The 19705-nt window shown below is 36.8% G+C and overlaps 1 protein-coding gene across 4 annotated transcripts in view; it reads left to right on the forward strand.

Annotated features, from left to right (window-relative positions):
* LOC150089733 (chloride channel protein 2-like) overlaps nt 1-19705 on the forward strand; it is a 564677-nt gene that overhangs the window by 154624 nt on the left and 390348 nt on the right. For all 4 annotated transcript variants that reach the window (XM_090368771.1, XM_090368772.1, XM_090368774.1 and 1 more), the window contains exon 2: nt 4627-4777. In XM_090368771.1, the coding sequence (XP_090224897.1) occupies nt 4627-4777 (151 nt within the window). The remainder of the gene's footprint in view (nt 1-4626; nt 4778-19705) is intronic.

The following is a 19705-nucleotide window of genomic DNA, read 5'->3' on the forward strand; positions in this document are numbered from 1 at the left end:
TGCAGTAAACGAGACCTCTGGAAGGGATTTTCTAGTGACGGCGCCTGTTACAGAGGTATCCCATCTGGTCTGCCAAATGTTTATTAGTTCATTGTAGTACTTGAATCTTTCGGCTTTTGGGTTGCTGTTTAGATCCAGTTCAATTTCAAGGATTTTAGTTTGAATTTTATTCTTGATCCTGAAGTTTAGACCTCGATAGATGACGTACAAATCCAATGGAACATTACCATTGGATTTGTATGATCATTTGAATGTCAGCTGTGGACACTGTCTGGCCAATTCTATGAGTAGACAAAAGCATGCTTCGCTGGATGGAGTTAAGTTTGTCTCTCATTTTGACTAGCTTGTCTCTATGAAACCATGCTCCAGCCACAGTTTTTCAAGCAAAAGAAATAGTGTTTTTTTTTTTTTTTTTTTTTTTTTTTAAATAGATTTTTGTTTTGAACTACTTAAAGAAGGTTATGTTAATTTATGCCACCAATTCGGGACGGATTCAAGCGAAAAACAGTGTCCATAATATTGTCCCAAAACTGTTTTATGCACGAACCCATTAGTCTTGGGTGTTTATCTTCCATTTGCCGCTGTTTGAAGTTGTGGCAAAAGTGGGGATAAACACTCAAACTAAGATTAACCATAGCAGGCTAGGCATGTCATTCACTACTACTGTACTTGCAATGATCAGTCGGAGGGATATCAGATTGTAAAGACTTAACTTTTTTTTTTTTTTAAATTTTCATAATTTTACTTTTACTAGCATAATACAACAGGTTTTTGTTTTTTTTTTCTCTGCTATACTCTGGAACATGCTGCACCTCCAGACTGCCTCAGTCTTAGGGTTTTTATCCTCCCCTCCCTGCTGTTTTAAAATAGGAAAATGAGTCCTCTGTTTTAAATCAGCGGCAAGGGGGAGGATAAACATGTCAATTACTGCCTTCTTCTTCTTCTCGCTGCCATTTTGGAGGGTGCACCATGTTCTGGAGTATTACCAAATTCAAACTGTGTAGGAGACCATCACGTAATCACTGATCTTAAATACCAATCAGAAAATATAGCTGAACCGGTGTGTTAGGAATGCAAAGGATGGATGCATGAGGACTACAGGCAAGTTATGTGGATCTGATAAGTTTCAATTAATTTCTTTTTGCCTGATGGATGAACATACATATGGAGGAAATGACATGATACTGGTACTATCTTGTAATGGTGGTAATAGAACAGGCTGCTCGAGGAAGTGTTATGCTGTGGAGGCATGTTTTCCTGGCATTGCCTTGATCCTTTGACCCCACTAGAGGGTGCTGTGAACATCAGAGCATATATGAACATTTTCACAGATCAGGTACACCCAGCAATACATTATGTTTACCTTGTGGATATATCCTGAAACCACAGGGTAAATATAATGTATCCATTTAGTGCAACCATCTACTGCACTGAATGTGTAAAAGAGTGATTTGAGGAACATGAGGAAGGCTTCAAGCAGCTGCCTTGACCAACTCAGTTCCATGAGCATCTGTGAGATGATTGACATGTTCATTAGCATAATCCTTTGTGCATGTCACTCTAGGAATGGTGGATAGTTTTGTTGCACAAATGGTCTAGCATTCCTTTTGTCACTTTACAACAGCTTATTGACTCAATGTCCATATCATGCAGTTATTTGAGCCGGTGATAGTTCTGTATTCTAGTAATTCATGGCGCCTCCGTAGCCAGGTGGGTAGGAGCAGCAGTGTGTAGCACACGCTTCTTGATTAGACCGGGGTTCGAGCCCGTGATCACCAAATACGGAGGATGCGGAAAGGTTAGGGAATGACCACCGCATATCCCCGGAGCAATATGGCCTTAGTTGCTAATGCTCCTAAAAACCAAACAAACAAACAAACTAGTAATTCATGGTCCTAATGAAGTGATCATGCAGTGTAGATAATCCATAGGCAACAGCCTGCAGAGCTCTTCAGTTCCTTCTGCAATGGTTTTCATGCAAGATCTGATTTATGTGTTTTCTAACAATGTACAAACTTTACAGTGTTTGGATAGGTTGAAGTGGATGACATGTGGTTTTGGAGTATTGTATGGACCAGTGAGGCTTATTTCTGGCCAAGCAGCAAGAGTGTGGATACCCAGAATTGTTGGCTTTGGGGAACTTCGCCTTACCTGTTGTTGATAACATTCTTCTCCCATGCTCATATGTTAATATTTGGTGTTTGTTCAACAGCTACCTTTATAATTGGATCTTCTTTTTTGAAGAGGTTTGAGCATCGGATCCAGAAACATGTATCATTATGGATGAATATTACTATGATCTTCTGTACAGTGTGTCTCAAAAATATTGGTACAAACGTTTAGGGGAGGTAGGTAACATCTAAAGGAATGTGAATCACATAGGAACCCATAACCGGAAACGTCACAGGAAAGTAGTAGCAGAGGCACAAGAAGCAGAAATGACACAAGACAGTAATTAGTGGCAAACATTTATTTGACATAATATTAACAATGGAGTAAGAGATGGATGCTTTTCATGATGTTACAACAGATGCTCGAAGGTTCCACCATGAGATGCGATGCAAGTGTGACACCGACGCAACATGGATTGGCGGACACGGTCGAACACAGCTGGAGTTTCTTTGACAGTAGCAGCAGTGCAGATGAGTCTCGCCACGAGATCCATTTCTGTCTCCACAGGCGATTCATACATGATAGATTTGAGGCCCCCCTCCAAAGAAAGAAATCAAGGCTCGATAAATCTGGTGAGCGTGGGGCCAGGCAACGGATCCACCATGGCCAATCCATCAACGCCCAAAACGCCTGTTCAAATGGTCACAAACACACCTTCCATAATGGGCAGGCGCCCCGTCATGTTGAATCCAAATGTTGCATCTCACATTTGCTGGAACATCATCAAGTAACCCTGGTAGAACTTGTTCAAGAAAGATCCAATATTTAGCAGAGTTCATGTGGGATGGTAACAGGTATGGGCCGACTAAGCAGTCACCGACCATACCTGCCTACACATTTATTGCGAAGTGATGTTGTGCCGTATGGGGGGGCCCCTCTGCTAATCCATACACTAGGTGCATGTCTGCCAGCTCACAGTTCGTATATTGATGCATGCTCTTTGTGCGGCGACTACTGCTTGAATGAGTAAACCAGAAATTTTCCCTCTCGCGAACTGATGAACAGCACCGTGTACCGACTTACGGTGATGTTTCCGGTTATGGGTTCCTATGCGATTCACATTCCTTAGATGTTACCTCCCTCCCCTAAACGTTTGTACCATATTTTTGAGACACCCTGTATATCTTTGTGATGACTGTCGTTTTAGAGATAGGAAGTTTGTTTGTATCTGTATCTCTGGTTCACTCTGAAGAGTGATTATAACTACCCTCAGGATAGAGCTCCACTATATATTGCTCTGCAAGTAAAATAGTTACTTTGGAAGACATTTTTGATGATCACATCATTACAGGTATTTTGCCAATTTTTGGGCTCCCCTACTCTTGAGCCTTGCATACCTTGATCAAATTCCTCCAGATGTCTAGTTTCTAATCTTAGCAAACCACACCTTTGGAGGCTTTCCTCATTCTCTAAAATTTGTACCCCCCCCCCCCCGTTTTTTATTCAAGTGTATCTTCCAGACTTGAATACAATATTTTAAGTGTAGTTTCAAAACCGACTTATGTAATAAATCTATAACCTCCTTATCCCTATATGCAAAGGACTGGTAAACCATTAATAAGTACCATCTGCTTACTGGCTGCCCCTTTGTATTTTGCTTATTCCTAGGTGTAGGACCTTATATTTAGCAGCATTGAACTGTAATTGCTATTTTTTTTTTTTTTTTTAATCCACCTAGGCAGTTCAGATTATTTTGAGGTAGCATGGCCTGTTTTTTATTGTTTATCACCTTCTTAACCTTCATATTATTTGCAGATTTTGACAATGCTCTATATATTTACTTTCATCAAGATTGTTTAAGAAAATTAGGAGCCCTAGCACTAATCCTGGAGGGACTCAGTTTGTAACGCTAGTATGCTCTGAAGGATGTATGTTTATATAGTTACACTCTTTCTCCCGTCTTTCAGTTTCCTTGGACCCGCCTGAGGATCTTGCTTGTAATCCCAACTGGCTCTAGTTTGAACAATAACTGTTCATGAAAGACCATGCCAACTGTTTAACTGAAGTTAAAGTATATGATGTTGAAATTGTTTTCATCTGCTTGGTTTTAACATCATTAGCATAATTAGACAAACATGATTTCCCCCTTTATGAGCCAATGCTGTGATCCCTTTAAGAATTCTTTCCTGTCAAAATTATTCTGTAATGTACTTTTTTGTAGATTCCATAATATTTTCCTCCACTGGAGAAGTAAACAATAAATAATATGAACACAGTGTTGTGGAGAAAATTTAAAACTGGAAATGGAAGATTTTTTTTTTTTTTTTTACTTTTTTTGAAAAAAATTTAAAGTAATATTAATATTTCAAAATATATAAGATCAATACAGCTGATATATACTTTAAATGTTATTTCTTCATTAACAATTATAAATTGATTTGTTCAAGATTCCTTCAAGTTTTTTATTTTTTAATTTGTATTCAAATGTTTGTAGCATTCTGTTTTTTTCCCTAGATGTATGGCCAATACAAAGAAGATCTAGAAGCATATGCAAAAGCAGAGGCTCGTAGACTTAAAGCTTTACAAAAATTGCGCAAAAAAGAAGAAACCTTACATCAGAAGGAATTGAAACCATATAGAAGTGAATGTCAAAGAAAACTTGCAGGTAAGTAGCACACAAATTACCAACACAGAGCTTCCTCACTGAGTGGAGTTTGTAAATTTGTTGGGAAGGGGAGGGAGAGTTAGTAAGCTGCCACTGCATTTGGAATATTTCATTCAGTTTGGAGATCTCAATTTAAAAAATACATCTGCGTCTTCTAGAGAGAATCTGAAGAAGGGAAACTAGGCTGGTTAAGAGTGCTAAGGATTGTCCCTGTGAGGAACATCTTATGTGTAGAGTGCATGGTGTGGACACTAGACAACTTAGGGCTAATGTGATTGAGCTGTTTAAGGCCCTTAAAGGAATAAGAAAAATGATTGAGGGAGGTTATATGCAGTGGTAAATGAAACCAAAGCAAGGAAGGCATGAATATAAAATTTTGGGGAGCAACAGAAGATTAGATCTCACGAAGTTCGCCTTTATGTAGCATATTGCAGATCATTGGAATATATTACAGCTCAAGGTTTGATAGTGGTTTTGTTTGGCTGCTGCAGTGTAAGTGTGCTTTCTTGCATCTTTTCATCTGATTAATGCTAAATGTCAAATTTACAGTAATAGGAGTATAAAACAGGATTTTTAGTTGAGGTCCAGCGATTAATGTTAAGAGTTGGATTCAGCAAGCAGCATATGTAATGGCATGTAGTATTAGAAGTGGCCAGTTTTGCATTATTATGTGAACACTGATAATGGGCAGTTAGCTCCATATGTTAGACTTGAAAATGATATCTGCAAGGATTTCAAAACATTGTCAAAATTGACTCTAAATTTTTGGGTTATTGAAATGTTTCTGTAAAGGTTTCTTTCCAGCTTATTTCAATAAATTTGATCATTTTTGTCTTTAAAATTTACACATAGTGCAGTATTGTTAATCACCTATTGGAATGAATTAAACTGCTATTTATTTGCTAATGTACCTGAAATGGAACAGACCACATACATTAACCAACTTATTTATTATGGCTTCGGATTGGCATGTTTGATTGTCCGACAAATTGACAAATTAACAGTTATGTTAGTATTAATTAGTCCAATTTTGAGGAATAAGGTGATTCTCTTTAAGATTATTTGGAAGCTAGTGTAAGAATTCCAGTAACTAGGCTATGCTATAATTAAGCCCATTTTAACCACTTAAAGTGTGTTTTGTGTTTGTAAATTGAATGTATATTATGTTGATTTGTTAGGTTTTTAGACTAACCAAAATGCCGGATTGAGGCACAGGCTAGCTGGGTCCTTACCCGGGATGCCATTCTTTAAGGGGTGCCAAATTTTACAAATCATGAAAAAAAAAAAAAAAAAAAAAAAAAATGCATATATGCTTAGTAAAGGGGGTGTCAAAAAATCTTTCTGCCCAGGGCACAAAAATACATTGTTCGGAACTGCTAAAGGACAGAGTTTGTGTAAGAAAAAAACTGTATCCCAAGATCAGAAACAATACAAAAAATTAGTAAATAAAATTGGTTCCATTGTCGAGAGGAAATATCTTTTAACTTTGGCTAGTGATGGGAACCAAACCCATAGTAAATATACAGGGTGTCTCAAAAATATTGGTACAAACGTTTAGGGGAGGTAAATAACATCTAAAGGAATGTGAATCGCAGGGGAACCCATAACCGGAACGTCACAGGAAAGTAGTAGCAGAGGCACAAGAAGCAGAAATGACACAAGACAGTAATTAGTGGCAAACATTTATTTGACATAATATTAACAATGGAGTAAGAGATGGATGCATTTCATGATGTTACAACAGATGCTCGAAGGTTCCACCATGAGATGCGATGCATGCGTGACACCGACGCAGCATGGATTGGCGGATACGGTCAAACATATCTGGAGTTTCTTTGACAGTAGCAGCAGCGCAGACGAGTCTCGCAACGAGATCCATTTCTGTCTCCACAGGCGATTCATGCACGATAGATTTGAGGGCCCCCCCACAGAAAGAAATCAAGGCTCGATAAATCAGGTGAGCATGGGGGCCAGGCAATGGGTCCACCACGTCCAATCCCTCGACGCCCAAAACCCCTGTTCAAATGGTCACGAACACACCTTCTATAATGGGCAGGCGCCCCGTCATGTTGAAACCAAAAGTTGCATCTCACATTTGCTGGAACATCGTCAAGTAACCCTGGTAGAACTTGTTCAAGAAAAATCCGATATTTAGCGGAGTTCATGTGGGATGGTAACAGGTATGGGCCGACTAAGCAGTCACTGACCATACCTATCCACACATTTATTGCGAAGTGACATTGTGCCACATGGGGGGCGCACACCGTGTGGGTTGTCGTGAGCCCACACATGAGCATTGTGCTGATTGAATAAGCCTTCCTGAGTGAAATAAGCCTCATCCGTGAACAAAACATATGCTGGAAAATTCAAGTCTTGAACACTTTCTTGGAGAAATCACTGCACAAAAGCCACACATGCAGGATGATCTTGAGGAGCAGTAACTGAACCCTTTGGAGATGAAAGGGGTGTAAGGAATCGTCATGCCAGACATGCTGTACACTGCAATGAGACACTCCTAAGGCAGAGGCAACGGCACGTGTGCTGGAAGTAGGATTATTCTGGACGGCATTCAACACACTTTCTTCCATGGCGGGAGTTTGCATCGAATGTGGTCTGCCCGCACTACTCCTCTTACCTCTAAATGACCAATAATCGCACAAATTTTGATGCACATGCACAAACAAACTGTGGTCTGGTACATGTCTGTCTGGGAAGCGTTCTCTATAAATTCATTGAGCGGCTCGTCCATTGCCCTCTGCTAATCCATACACTAGGTGCATGTCTGCCAGCTCACAGTTTGTATATCGATGCATCCTCTTTGTGCGGCGACTACTGCTTGAATGAGTGAACTAGAAATTTTCCCTCTTGCGAACTGATGAACAGTGCCGTGTACCGACTTACGGTGACGTTTCCGGTTATGAGTTCCGATGTGATTCACATTCCTTTAGACGTTACCTATCTCCCCTAAACATTTGTACCAATATTTTTGAGACACCCTGTATAATAAATAATATAATATACAATCCATTAATAGAACTGTATAATATATATTAATTTATATTAATATATATATATTAATATGTTAATAATATTATTATAATATAACATATTAATAATATATATAATTATATATTATTAATATGTTAATAATATATATTAATGTTCTTAATTTTCATTATAGGGTTGCCTTACTCTAAGCAAATACTTTTTAACTCAGAATAGCTTTTGTATTATTATTGTGAATTGGATAACTTACTAATATTTCTGTAATGCTTTTGCATTATAAAATATATTTTTTAATTTACTCAGTTATTTTATTTTAGTTTTTTTGTTTTCAGGTATGTTCAGAAATGTGTAATGTACCTATTGTCTTCATCACGTATGTCTGTTTATCCATTTGTTTGTCTGCATGAAACATCTTGAACTCTCAGTAGCTGGATTTTCATATATTCCATATTTGACTCTTTCGGAAAAAAAATTTAGCTCTTTTAGCAAGATTTATTGATGAAACCTAAATTTTGTTAAAATCAGATAAATAGAAATCTGGCAATTATTATTTTTTAATAAATAAATAAATCTTTATTGTGAAGTAGAGTTACAGCACAATATCCCATCACGGCGACGAGCGCCAGGGGTTCACATATAGCAGTTAGGGAAAAGATAAGTACGGCGTACAAATACAAAAGGCTACAAAATACAGCAATGAGTCACATATGTTATCAATAGGCTGTAGCTGAAGCACTGGACATTTTCTCTTTTACAATGAATTGGCAATATGGAAGTTACACAGAAAGTAAAAATTCTTGGCTTAACTATGTTATATACAAGATTTGTTGTCTTTGAAGAGCTTTTTTTTTTTTTTTTTTTTATTATTTTATATTGTTCACAGAAGTTCTAAAAAATATACATTGCATTTCAGATTTTATTAAAAGCTGGGAGAAAATAAGTAAAGTACACTACAAGAAGCTGAGAAAATTTTATTTTAATATTAGTAATGGCAAATGATGCAGGGAAGCAAACTTATAAAGTAACAGCTCAAGCAAAAAAAAAAAACCCTTCCCACATCTGTCCAACCCTCCAATAATTTGACTAGTTCTTCCTTAAATTTATTCAAACTACCCACTTCCACAACAACAGATGGAAGTTTGTTCCAACAATGAACTACCCACTGGCTGAAGGCAAACTTCCATGCATCTGTTGTGCAGACATCCTTCCTCAATTTGATTTTATCCTCCCTCCATGTGTGTATCTGAGAAAGAGGAAGGATTCCATGAGCATTGAGCTTATTCAATCCATTCAAAGCCTTACACCTCAGTCAGATCTCCTTGCAGGTGCCAATTTGCACTTGTGAGCTGCAAATTGGCACCTGTGAGTTATTCTGGTATTATTACCCTTTTGTTCTTCTCACTGATCTTGTTGCTCCCCCCCACCCCCAGCACCCATCCAACAGATCTGTGTCCTTCCTAAAATGAGGTCTCCAGACCTGTATGCAGTACTCAAGATGTGGCATAACCATTGCTTTTACAATGGAATAATCACCTTATACCTGCTAGCAAAATTCCTGCATATCATTGACAAGATACCTTGTGCTGCCCTGGCAGCCTCACCTCTCAGAACTTCTTATCTGACTGAACAATTAACCATAGTCTTTTTGCATTCTCCACACCCTGATTGTGGAACCATGCAGTTGGTTTGGAATCTGAGATTGCTGCTCCCCATATGTAGGCTTTCATTTGTTGATTTTAAAATTCAATTGCCACTTCTCAGCCCCCCCACCTTTTTTTATCTAGATAATGTTGTAGTTAGTATATCCTGATTACTGTGATTGACAACCCAGCCAGCTTTCATATTATCGGCAAACTCAGACATGAAACCTGATATGCCTTCATTCAGTATCATTAATAAATCATAAAAAATAACAAAGGAAAATAATTGAGCCTTGGGGGATTCTATAAATTAACATTTGTCTAAAAAGTACACTGCCGATTGATAACCACTGTCTTCTCCCAGTGAATAACTTCTTTATCCATAGCAGTAATTTGCACTTAATACCACTGCTCCAATTTGTATAGCATTTATGTGCAGCAATATGGAAAGCTTGTTGTGAGGTATGTGCTGTGAATATTATGTTGTTGAGATTTATGCAGTTAGTTAGTTGTTTAATTAACTGACTTGGAATAAGGCAATTTAAAAAAAATAATAATAATAATATTCCTGAAATGTAATTCAGTACATATATTACTAGTTCTTTTAAGGTATATAGGAAATATTAAGTAAAAAAAAAATACTATAGTAATTTATATTTTGTTTCGGAAATTATTAATGTGTTCTTGAAATTTGTTAACATTTTTTTTTATTCTGACTAAACATTTCCATAAAGCAGAGTGAAGCTTATGATAAATCAGAACCCTTTTGTGGTACAGAGCTGCAAATATTTACAAATTAAAGTTGTGGATTAGTGTTAGTTTTCCATTTAAACTATTTAATATTATATTGGAAATGATGAGTCATCCCTTATACAACAAAATAGTTCCTGTATTAATAAAATATTGGTTATTTTGTTCACTTTTATGTATTAATGTTAAGAAATGTGGAGCAGAAAATTGCATTGTCATTCTCCATGTATGGGTTGACCCAATGTCATGTTGAAGTCTAGATTGTTTTGTTTGCCACTCTTACTGTCGGCATTGTTAATGATTGTAATATTTACTTGCATGCTGTCATAATTATAACTATGATGTGGCAAGAATTTGTTTTTGATAACTCATATTTAAATGTACATTACATTTTTTAATTACACTGAGTTTATTTCATAACAGTATTATAGTACACGTTAAGAAGAAAGATATTATATAATTAAACCAATAAATAATAAACAAAAAAAAAAACCCTCATAATTTTCCTTATGCTACAGAGTTAACAAAATGCTCTTGGAATTTATTAAAAAAAATATTAATTCCAAGCAGGTTTTTTTTTTTTTTTTTTTTTTTCAAATAAAAAAAAGTAGACATGATTAAATACTTTGGTATTTATATGCAGAAACATGCAAATGCAATGATATTTATTGCTTATTTGCTAAGAAAATTATTAAACTGTATACTCAGCTATAACCATTCGTTGCCATAGCTGTTCACTATTGCTTGGTTTTATTATTATTCGTAAACAGAATTGCCCATGTGTTCAAAGACAGCAGAACATAAGCTATCCTAAGGGACAAGCAAATCCTTGACTCTGTTAGAGTTACAAAGAACAGAAACAGGTGCATGAGACTTGACACTCATGAGACTCTAACTGCTAGGAGCAGAGCCTCGCCAACCCGGTGGTGCAAGTGGCGTATTGCACCGGGGAGGCAATGACTAAGGGGCGGCAGAGACTAAGAGGCAATAAAGACCAATGTTCTGTAAACACTAAAAGAGACAGCAAAGACTAAGGAGACTAAAAGTTCAATGTATCAAAGAATGTGTTTTGTCGTATTTTATATTAAGAAATAATGAATTTTAAATTTAAAACTTTGTTTTCAATATTTCTCAGATGTCTGACGGAAGGAAACGACTCTCTGGTTATGAATACAGAAAAAGAAAAAAAATTGAAAAGCGACCAAATAAAAAAAGATAACAGTCTTTAGGAAAAAATTTTAGATATAAACCCCCAAGCCTTTTTCATACCTTGTGCTGTGCATACTTTGAATTTAGTGTTGAATGATGCAGCAAAAATATCTTTTGAGACAATTGATTTTTTTGGAATTATACAGAAACTTTATAATTTTTTTTCTAGTGCACTAAACAGTGAGCAATATTAAAAAACAAAGTTTCAAATCTTTTGCTGAATCCTTTGTCAGATATGCATTGGGAAAGTTGAATTGACACTATAAAACCTCTAGTATACAATCTACAACAAATTGAGGATGCTCTTTATGAAATATATTTGGATTGTGATAATAAATTTGATTTAAAAACAAAACATCAGTCTCAGTCATTGCCAAATAAAATTAGGTCTTTTAAATTCATGTGCTCTACTATTGTTTGGTTTGACATGTTATCTAATGTAAATTTTGTAAGCAGATTATTACAAAATACACAATCGGATCTATTAACATCACTAACACATTTAAAAAAAATTAAAGGAAATGAATATGAACTTTAGAACAGATGAGCATTTTGTATGTGTACTTTAAAATTCAGCAAAAATTGCTAACTCATTAGAAATGATATTGACTTTAAGAAAGAAAACTTAAGAATGGGAAGGATTATGAATCTGGAGATGAATTTGTGCCAACATCAAAAGATAATTTTAAGATAAACTTCTTTTTTTCCATTTTAGATACTACAAGAAATGTAATAGATGAACATTTTGAACAGCTCTAGGTTTATAATAACAATTTTAATTTTTTACAATGTTTAAGCAAGCTAAGTAAAATGACAAAAGATGAAATTTTAAAACATTGTTCAAATTTAGAATTATAGCTATCAGATGCCACCAATGAGGAATGTCCAAAAGATATTGTTGCTGTTGATCTTGCAAATGAAATACAAATTTTTCAAAATTTTATATTCATGAATCAATCAGACTCCACAAGAAATTTTGTTTTATTTTCAAAAATAATTTAACCGCTCTCTTCCTAATATATTTATTTCATTAAGAATAATGTTAACTGTGTCCATATCAGTAGCTAGTGGCGAGCGCTCTTTTTCAAAATTAAAATTAATAAAAAATTACATCCATTCATCAGTGCATCAATAGAGGCTAAATAATTTGGCAATAATATCTATAGAAAGTGATATTTGTGATTCTTTAGATATAAAAAAATATTATGACTGATTTTGTTACAGCCAAAGCAGGACAATTTAAATTTATATAATGTTTTGTTATCTTTCTATACACTAAAATAATTTTCCTCCTAGTGATATTTATTCAGCCAATGGGAGAAGAGGGATGCGGATTACATGGTAATACGTAACAAATACTAAACGTAACATAAGCTTCTTTTACTGTGGTAAAACAAGCTTCTGTTTAAGTATGGTCATGCTAGATAAACCTCGTGCACGCATTTTGTTTATCTAGCATCACCACGCGGTATTGTTTGTGATTTCCATATGTAACATAGCTATGTATTCATAGCTCAGGAAGAGACAGTGTTGAAAGCTTCGCTAAGTATTTTATTTTATTTTATCAAAAGAAGCAAGTTGAGCGAGCAGGGGTGAAGCCCCCTAGTTGTTTTATTATTATTTTTATTATTTACATTTTTATTTTAAGTTTATATATAGTTTTATTTTATTGTCTGCAGCCAAAGCAAAATAAATGTATTTTCGTTTTTTTATTTTACTTTTAACATATTCACTTCATGTATCATAATATATTTTATTTTGTGTTTAAAAAATAAAATTATATATTATTTTGGAAATAAATTCCCCCCCAAAAAATTTTTGATATAAGAAAAATGACCGTGGAGTAGGAGCAGCAATAAGAAATTTGCACGAGAGCAGCTATATAGCCTGGCGCAGCCCTGGCTAGGAGTATAGTAAACAAATTTGATGAATTTGAAGTACTTGTTAAATTAGCAAACACAGACATTGTAGGGTTATCAGAGGCATGGTGGCACTCAGTTGTAAGGGATGCTGAATTTGAATATGGTGAGTACAACATGTACAAAAAGAACAATTGCGTAATGGTTAAGGTGGCACTGGAAGTTTCCTTTATCTCTGTACAGTATATCTTTTGATAGTACAGAACTCTGTAGAGCCAGTCACAGAGAAGAGTGTATGGTATTGCATGTTGGTATGTTGTGACTAGCCTCGTAGTTATTAGGGAGCAGTAATAGCTGCTATCTAGTACCCATCTTTTGCCCTGAGGAGGTAGGCCATATATCATTGTGCATTGTAGGGTATCTTTGTACTGTACTGTACTATATATATATATATATATATATATATATATAATTATTTATTTAATTTATATATATATATAAGCTAAATTAAAATAGGATATTGCCAGTAGCATGACAAACCAGTAAAGTGAAAATGAACTGAACCAAATAAAATAACAATAACAGAAAAATATAGGGGGGGGTAAAGAAGAAAAGGGTAGTGTTGAAGCAACGTTCCTAAAATAATTTAGAAATTAAGCCAATTAAAAGAAATTTAGCGACATCCCCTTGATGGCACCCTTTTCCGAATTATGTGAAATTTGCCTAAGGTGGAAACGTAAACTAACAACATTACATGACCAAATAAACTGAAAATTGATAAAATAAAATGAAATAAAATAAGACTGACCATTATGCCCCATTTCGACAGAGGACCATGAGGCCAATAATAGACAGGGAATCACTGCATTTTGAACGCTAAACAAATCCATGCAATGACGGAATGATACTAAGATTGAACCGCTGATGCAATCGATTTGCATAGGGTTGGTCCTTATGCAACGAAAAATAATAAAACAGAAAGCCTAGTATTCGCATGGCCAAAACACACCACTGACAAAACAATAGTTGAACTGAAAATATATAGAAACAAATTAGGCTATAGATGGCGATACGAACGCAGCGTTAGCACATCGCCACGCTACCCCCATTTAAATATGATCAAATTAATCCAAAAATTAAATAGAGAAATAAAAATTACTGAAGTATATATTAAAATAAATAAGAAAAAGCTTTTCTATTATTTTTCTTATTTATTTTAATATATATTTCAGTAATTTTTATTTCTCTATTTAATTTTTGGATTAATTTGATCATATATATATATATATATATATTTTTTTTTTATCACCTACTGTTATTTTATTTAGGTAACTATATGTTGCCCTTGGCCCTCTGACTGCATATACAAGTCCAGGGATTTTAGGTTAGTTAGAAAAGAGTGAGATAAACTGATATATACATATATATAATTGCAATATTTTTAAATTTAATATAAGGGTTCAAACTTAGGTACATACGTTACTGTAATTGATAATAAGGGTTAATTTCACAACTAATTGTCCAGTACAATTAAACTCCTCAGGGATGCACAGTTACCAAAGTTTATATTAAATCTCATTTACTGCGAGGAATAATTAGTTCTCAGTAGTTTTAAAGACATCAGTTTACAGGTTAATCAAGTCATTCGCAGACAGGAATTCAGATTGGTTTATTTTGTCATTCCCTTTAGTTCTAAAATTACGTTACTTCTCTCTCAAACTATATCTTGGACTAGGTATAATATGGATAAAGAGTACTTACAGTTATTTAGTCCCCTTCTTCAGTTTGGGCCAGCTCTGTGGGTTTAGGATGATTTTCCATTTCGGGTTCTGACTTTCGGGATTCCTTTGTTATGTACTTCTTCCCACTTTTTAACTGATAGATTGAAATCCTGTTTTAATGGACCATCTGGTTTTCATCATCTTTCGCATATCCTGAATTCAGCTATTCGGACTCCATTCAAAATTCCCTTCTTGTCTATACTGCTTCTATTCCAGTTAAATTTTACTGATCTATACCTCCTTAGACATATTCCCTGGTACACTACTACCACTTGTCTCTTAACGCTGCCACGACACTCCTTCCAAAAAACCAACTAACCCACTAACTGTCCAACTAACTCACTAACTCCCTTTCCCGCCAAACAATTCCTTATATACTACATTAGGTTCTAAATTCTCCTCCCCTTATTTTAGTATAATCCCCGATAAATTCCTTTGCCCTTGACCATCTTAACCTCCTTCAGCCTGTTTCTCCATATACTTCCCTGGGCTTGACCCTTTTTGAGGAATTCTGACTTGACCTTCTGTAGGTCGAAGTTCACTGTTCTGAGAAATTTCCTTCGCCTTTACATACAGTCATAAACCATTAATTATCTGTTCCTATTTTAATCTGCATGTTTAAATAAATGTTTACTGAATCAAACTAAGTTGTAAGAAGATATAATATTCCAATGTTACATATATATATATATATATATATTTTTTTTATTACTAGTAAGCCAAAGCTTACAGCATCAAAGCAGGTTGAGCTCTTCTCTTGCCTGTGCAAGATGATAGGTTAGTCTCAAAGAACAAAATGGAAGTGAAGGAACGGTGTGAGTTTGAGAGTTGGTGGGTTAGTAATGAAGGGAAAGAGGAGGATGAAAGTGTGAGGCATCCTCCAGTGTGAAATAGGGAGTAGGCTAGTGTTGTTTCCTTCAAGGGAAGAGGGAGGAAGGTAATTCACCCAGTGAGTGGGTCAGCATGCCCTCTGTAAAGTAGGAGGCGGAGTGAAATCGAGGTAAGTCCAACCTCAAAGGACTTACCAGTTTGAGTTCCCAGCAGAGGTCAGCAGGAGTGATCCCACACTGGGTGAAAGGAACCCAGGGTGGGATCATTGGGTTCCTATTGTAGTAGAAAGTTCCAGATAGAGAAACAGATCCCACAGTGGGTGAAAGGAACCCAGTGTCTACTAGAAGGTTCTGTGTGGAGAAACAAATCCTACAGTGGGACACGAGGGGATCCCACATCGTGTAAATGGATCCTACACTGGGCACAAGGTGCTTGGTATAAGCAGGATATGAGTGGTATATTTTGGTGCTGCCCTGGGGCAGTAGTGTTGACTTCCAAGGAATGAATGTAATCCCACACTAGACAGGATGCTCTAGTGTCAGAAGATTTCCAGCTCCCTTGGGAGGGGGGGGATATAGTGTTGTCATCCCATACTGGGTGTGAAAGACCTAGTGTCAGCTGTTATTCTGTCCCTATGGTAGGGGTTTGTAGATGTAGTATTATGCATTGGGGGTGGGAATACCTCCAGTTTCTGTTAGGCTGGGATCTCTGTGGAGTTAGTTGGGGTGGGGGGTTAGTTTGCCTCACGGTAGGGACTGCTAGAGTGAAGGCTGGGAAGTGCTGATAGCTGGCCTGGTCTGTGATCAGGATGTGTTCATTATTTCTGTGGAGGCTTCCTATCTTGGCTATGGGGGTATTCATAAGGGATGTGTGACTAGTCTGATGTTACCACAAATACCGGGGATTGTGTGTAAGGGCAGCTCTTCTTTGAAGGTTTCATGCCCCGTAATAAAGAATCCTGTATGGAAGCCTGGAGTGTGCCACAGGAATGTTTGGCTGTTTGTCATGTTGACACACAGGAGGAATTTCTTAGCTACCAGACCTTTCTCTCATGCATCCTATCTTGCCTGCCAAAGTTGTTGTTGCATTAGCATTAGTAAATGCACGTGATGCAAGAAAGCAAGCTTATAGCATCAGTCAAAAAAGAAAAAAAAAAAAAAAAAAAAACTCCTCATTTCACCCATGCACTTGCTCCAAATGTTTGTCTAGTTCTGCCTTGAATCTATTTAAGCTATCAACTTCTACAATGACAGATGGAAGTTTGTTCTAGCAATCAACCACCCACTGGCTAAAGGCAAACTTCCTCACATCTATTGTACAACTGTCTTTCCTCAGTTTGAATTTATGCTCTCTCAGGTGATTATTCTGAGCAAGAGAAAGAATCTCATCAGCATTGAGCACGCTCAAACCATTCAAGGCTTTATACACCTCAGTCAGATCACCTCGCAGGTGCCTAGTCTCCAGACACTGTAATTTGCAATACTTAAGCCTTTCTTCATAAGAGCAACCCTTTGTTCCGTTCACTTATCTTATTGCCCTTCTCTGTATTCACTCCATTAGCTCTACATCCTTCTTAAAATGAGGCCTCCAGACATGTATACAGTACTTAAGGTGTGGCCTGACCATTGCCTTATACAAGGGGTGGTAGCATGGTATAGTCTGTTTCTCACTTTTAGCATAGTTTGCAAGGTTTATATGAATGCTCAAGATGTCTGACTAGATGCTGGTTTTATAAGTAACCATAGTGGCTTTAGGGTTATACCTTTAAGGCCTCGGGTCCGGTCTGGTCACCCTTTTGAGCATACCAGGGTAGCCCTTGACCTTCTGTTTGATGAGTGATCTAGGAAAGGTAGGTGAACTTTGTATTGATAATAATTGCAAAGTGCTTCCATTGTATTGTGTGTTTTATGGTTCTCTCAGCAGTCCTGAAGACTGGTGGTTTTGTGTCACTTGGTTTTCCTTTTAAGAGGATGGGATGCCCTTTCAATGGAAATTTTTATCTTGTGAAAGCTGTGACCATGAATAATGCTAATCGAGAGTAGCATTTTCTTGTTGCTCCAAGGTAGTGCGGGAATCAGCACCAGTTAACAGGATAAGATCATTGTGAAAATATCCAATAATTTGGAGAGGAATTGGTTCTCAGCCCCTTCTTCTGAATTCCATTCTGTTCTTGTGGAGATGATCCAAGGACATGATCTGAGCAAACATTGACATCAGAAGATTTTAAAACAGTAATCCAACCAAGGAAAAGAAGAATAGAAAGTTCTTCGGCCATTCCATTTTGCATTCTTGTAATGCCAAATAACACAAGGCTAAGAATGATCACAAGAGAAATGCTCCATTGGAGAAGAGACCATCACACTGGGCACTTCAAATCACAACTTAGTGATTTGAACTGCCCAAAGGACCACTCACCTTGGCTGTGTAGCTGGAAGGGTTGTTTGTGAGAAAAGATAGAGCATTGGCTGCATGGTTAGGATTATTGGATATTCTGGTAGATAAATGAACAATCTGTGTGAGGTCATTAGTAATTGCAAAAGCCCCAGCATCTCAACCAGCTGGGTCCATATGACTAGAAAATGGAAGCCAGATGTAGTAGTAGTAAGCATTAAAATCACCAAGGTACTTTACCTCACTGTTAGGAAAGTTGGACTGGAGAAAGTCAAAGAAATTCAACTGGTCGGTGGAGTTGAGAGAACAATAGAAGCAACAGAGGAATTAATATTAGTAATGGTAAATGATGCATGAAAGCAAACTTATACAGCATTAGCGAAAAAAAAAAAAAACCCCAACAATTATTCCCATTTCAAACTGTCCACTTCCGCAATGTCAGACAGAAGTTTGTTTCAACAGTCAACTACCTGTTGGGTAAAGGCAAAATTCCACACATCTATTCTGCCACCATCTTTCTTATATTTGAATTTATATCCCCTCATATGCATAGTCTGAGCAAGACGAAGAATCCCACCAGCATGAGCTTGCTCAATCCATTCAAAGCCTAAACACCTCAATCAGATAACTTCGCAGGTACTAGTGTGATAGACAGCGAAATTTGTAGAATTCAAGCTTTTCTTGGTAAGAGCATCCCTTTTTCACTCACCAATCTCATTGCTCTTCTCCACATCCTTCTTAAAGAGCATACAGCAGCTCTAGGATGTATTTTGAGAAGGATGTAGCCGCTCTACATCCTTCTTTAAACCAGAAGGACCAATCCACAAGTTCTAGTCAGTATCTGGAAGGTCAAAATCTCCTATTATAAGACATTCTGAATTTTTAGCCCACTCTGTTTCTCTGTACAGTTGATCATTGTACTCATACACACCCCACCCCTACTCTCAGTTTTGCTTTCCCAGCTTTATGTTACACCAAACTGACTCAGCATTGCACTGACCACCCATGTTAACTGGATGTACTGCCTTAATTTTGTTCTTCTTAACTAAGAGCATAATTCACCCCATCCATCCTGTCTGTCCTTTCCACACTATGGAATCACTTTTCAATTGGTTCATCAGCTATATCAGGCGCCTCCATAGCCAGGTGGGAAGGAGCAGCAGTGCGTAGCACGTTTCTTGATTAGACCGGGGTTCGAGCCCGTCACCACCAAATACGGAGGATGCGGAAAGGTCAGGAAATGACCACCGCATATCCCAGAGCAATATGGCCTTAGTTGCTAATGCTCCTAAAAACCAAACAACAACAACAACAACATCAGCTATATCAGATTCCCCCCCCCCACAGTATACTATATCCTCAGGTATAATATTAATAAGGCAAATTGGACCAAACTTACTGAAGCACTGAATTCTGCCTTTCAGGGAATCACCCCACAACATAATAATCAATTACACCCTG

This window comes from Mastigoproctus giganteus, chromosome 2 (assembly GCF_048544385.1).
Source record: "Mastigoproctus giganteus isolate SK-2022 chromosome 2, ASM4854438v1, whole genome shotgun sequence".
NCBI classification, from domain to species: Eukaryota; Metazoa; Arthropoda; class Arachnida; order Uropygi; family Thelyphonidae; genus Mastigoproctus; species Mastigoproctus giganteus.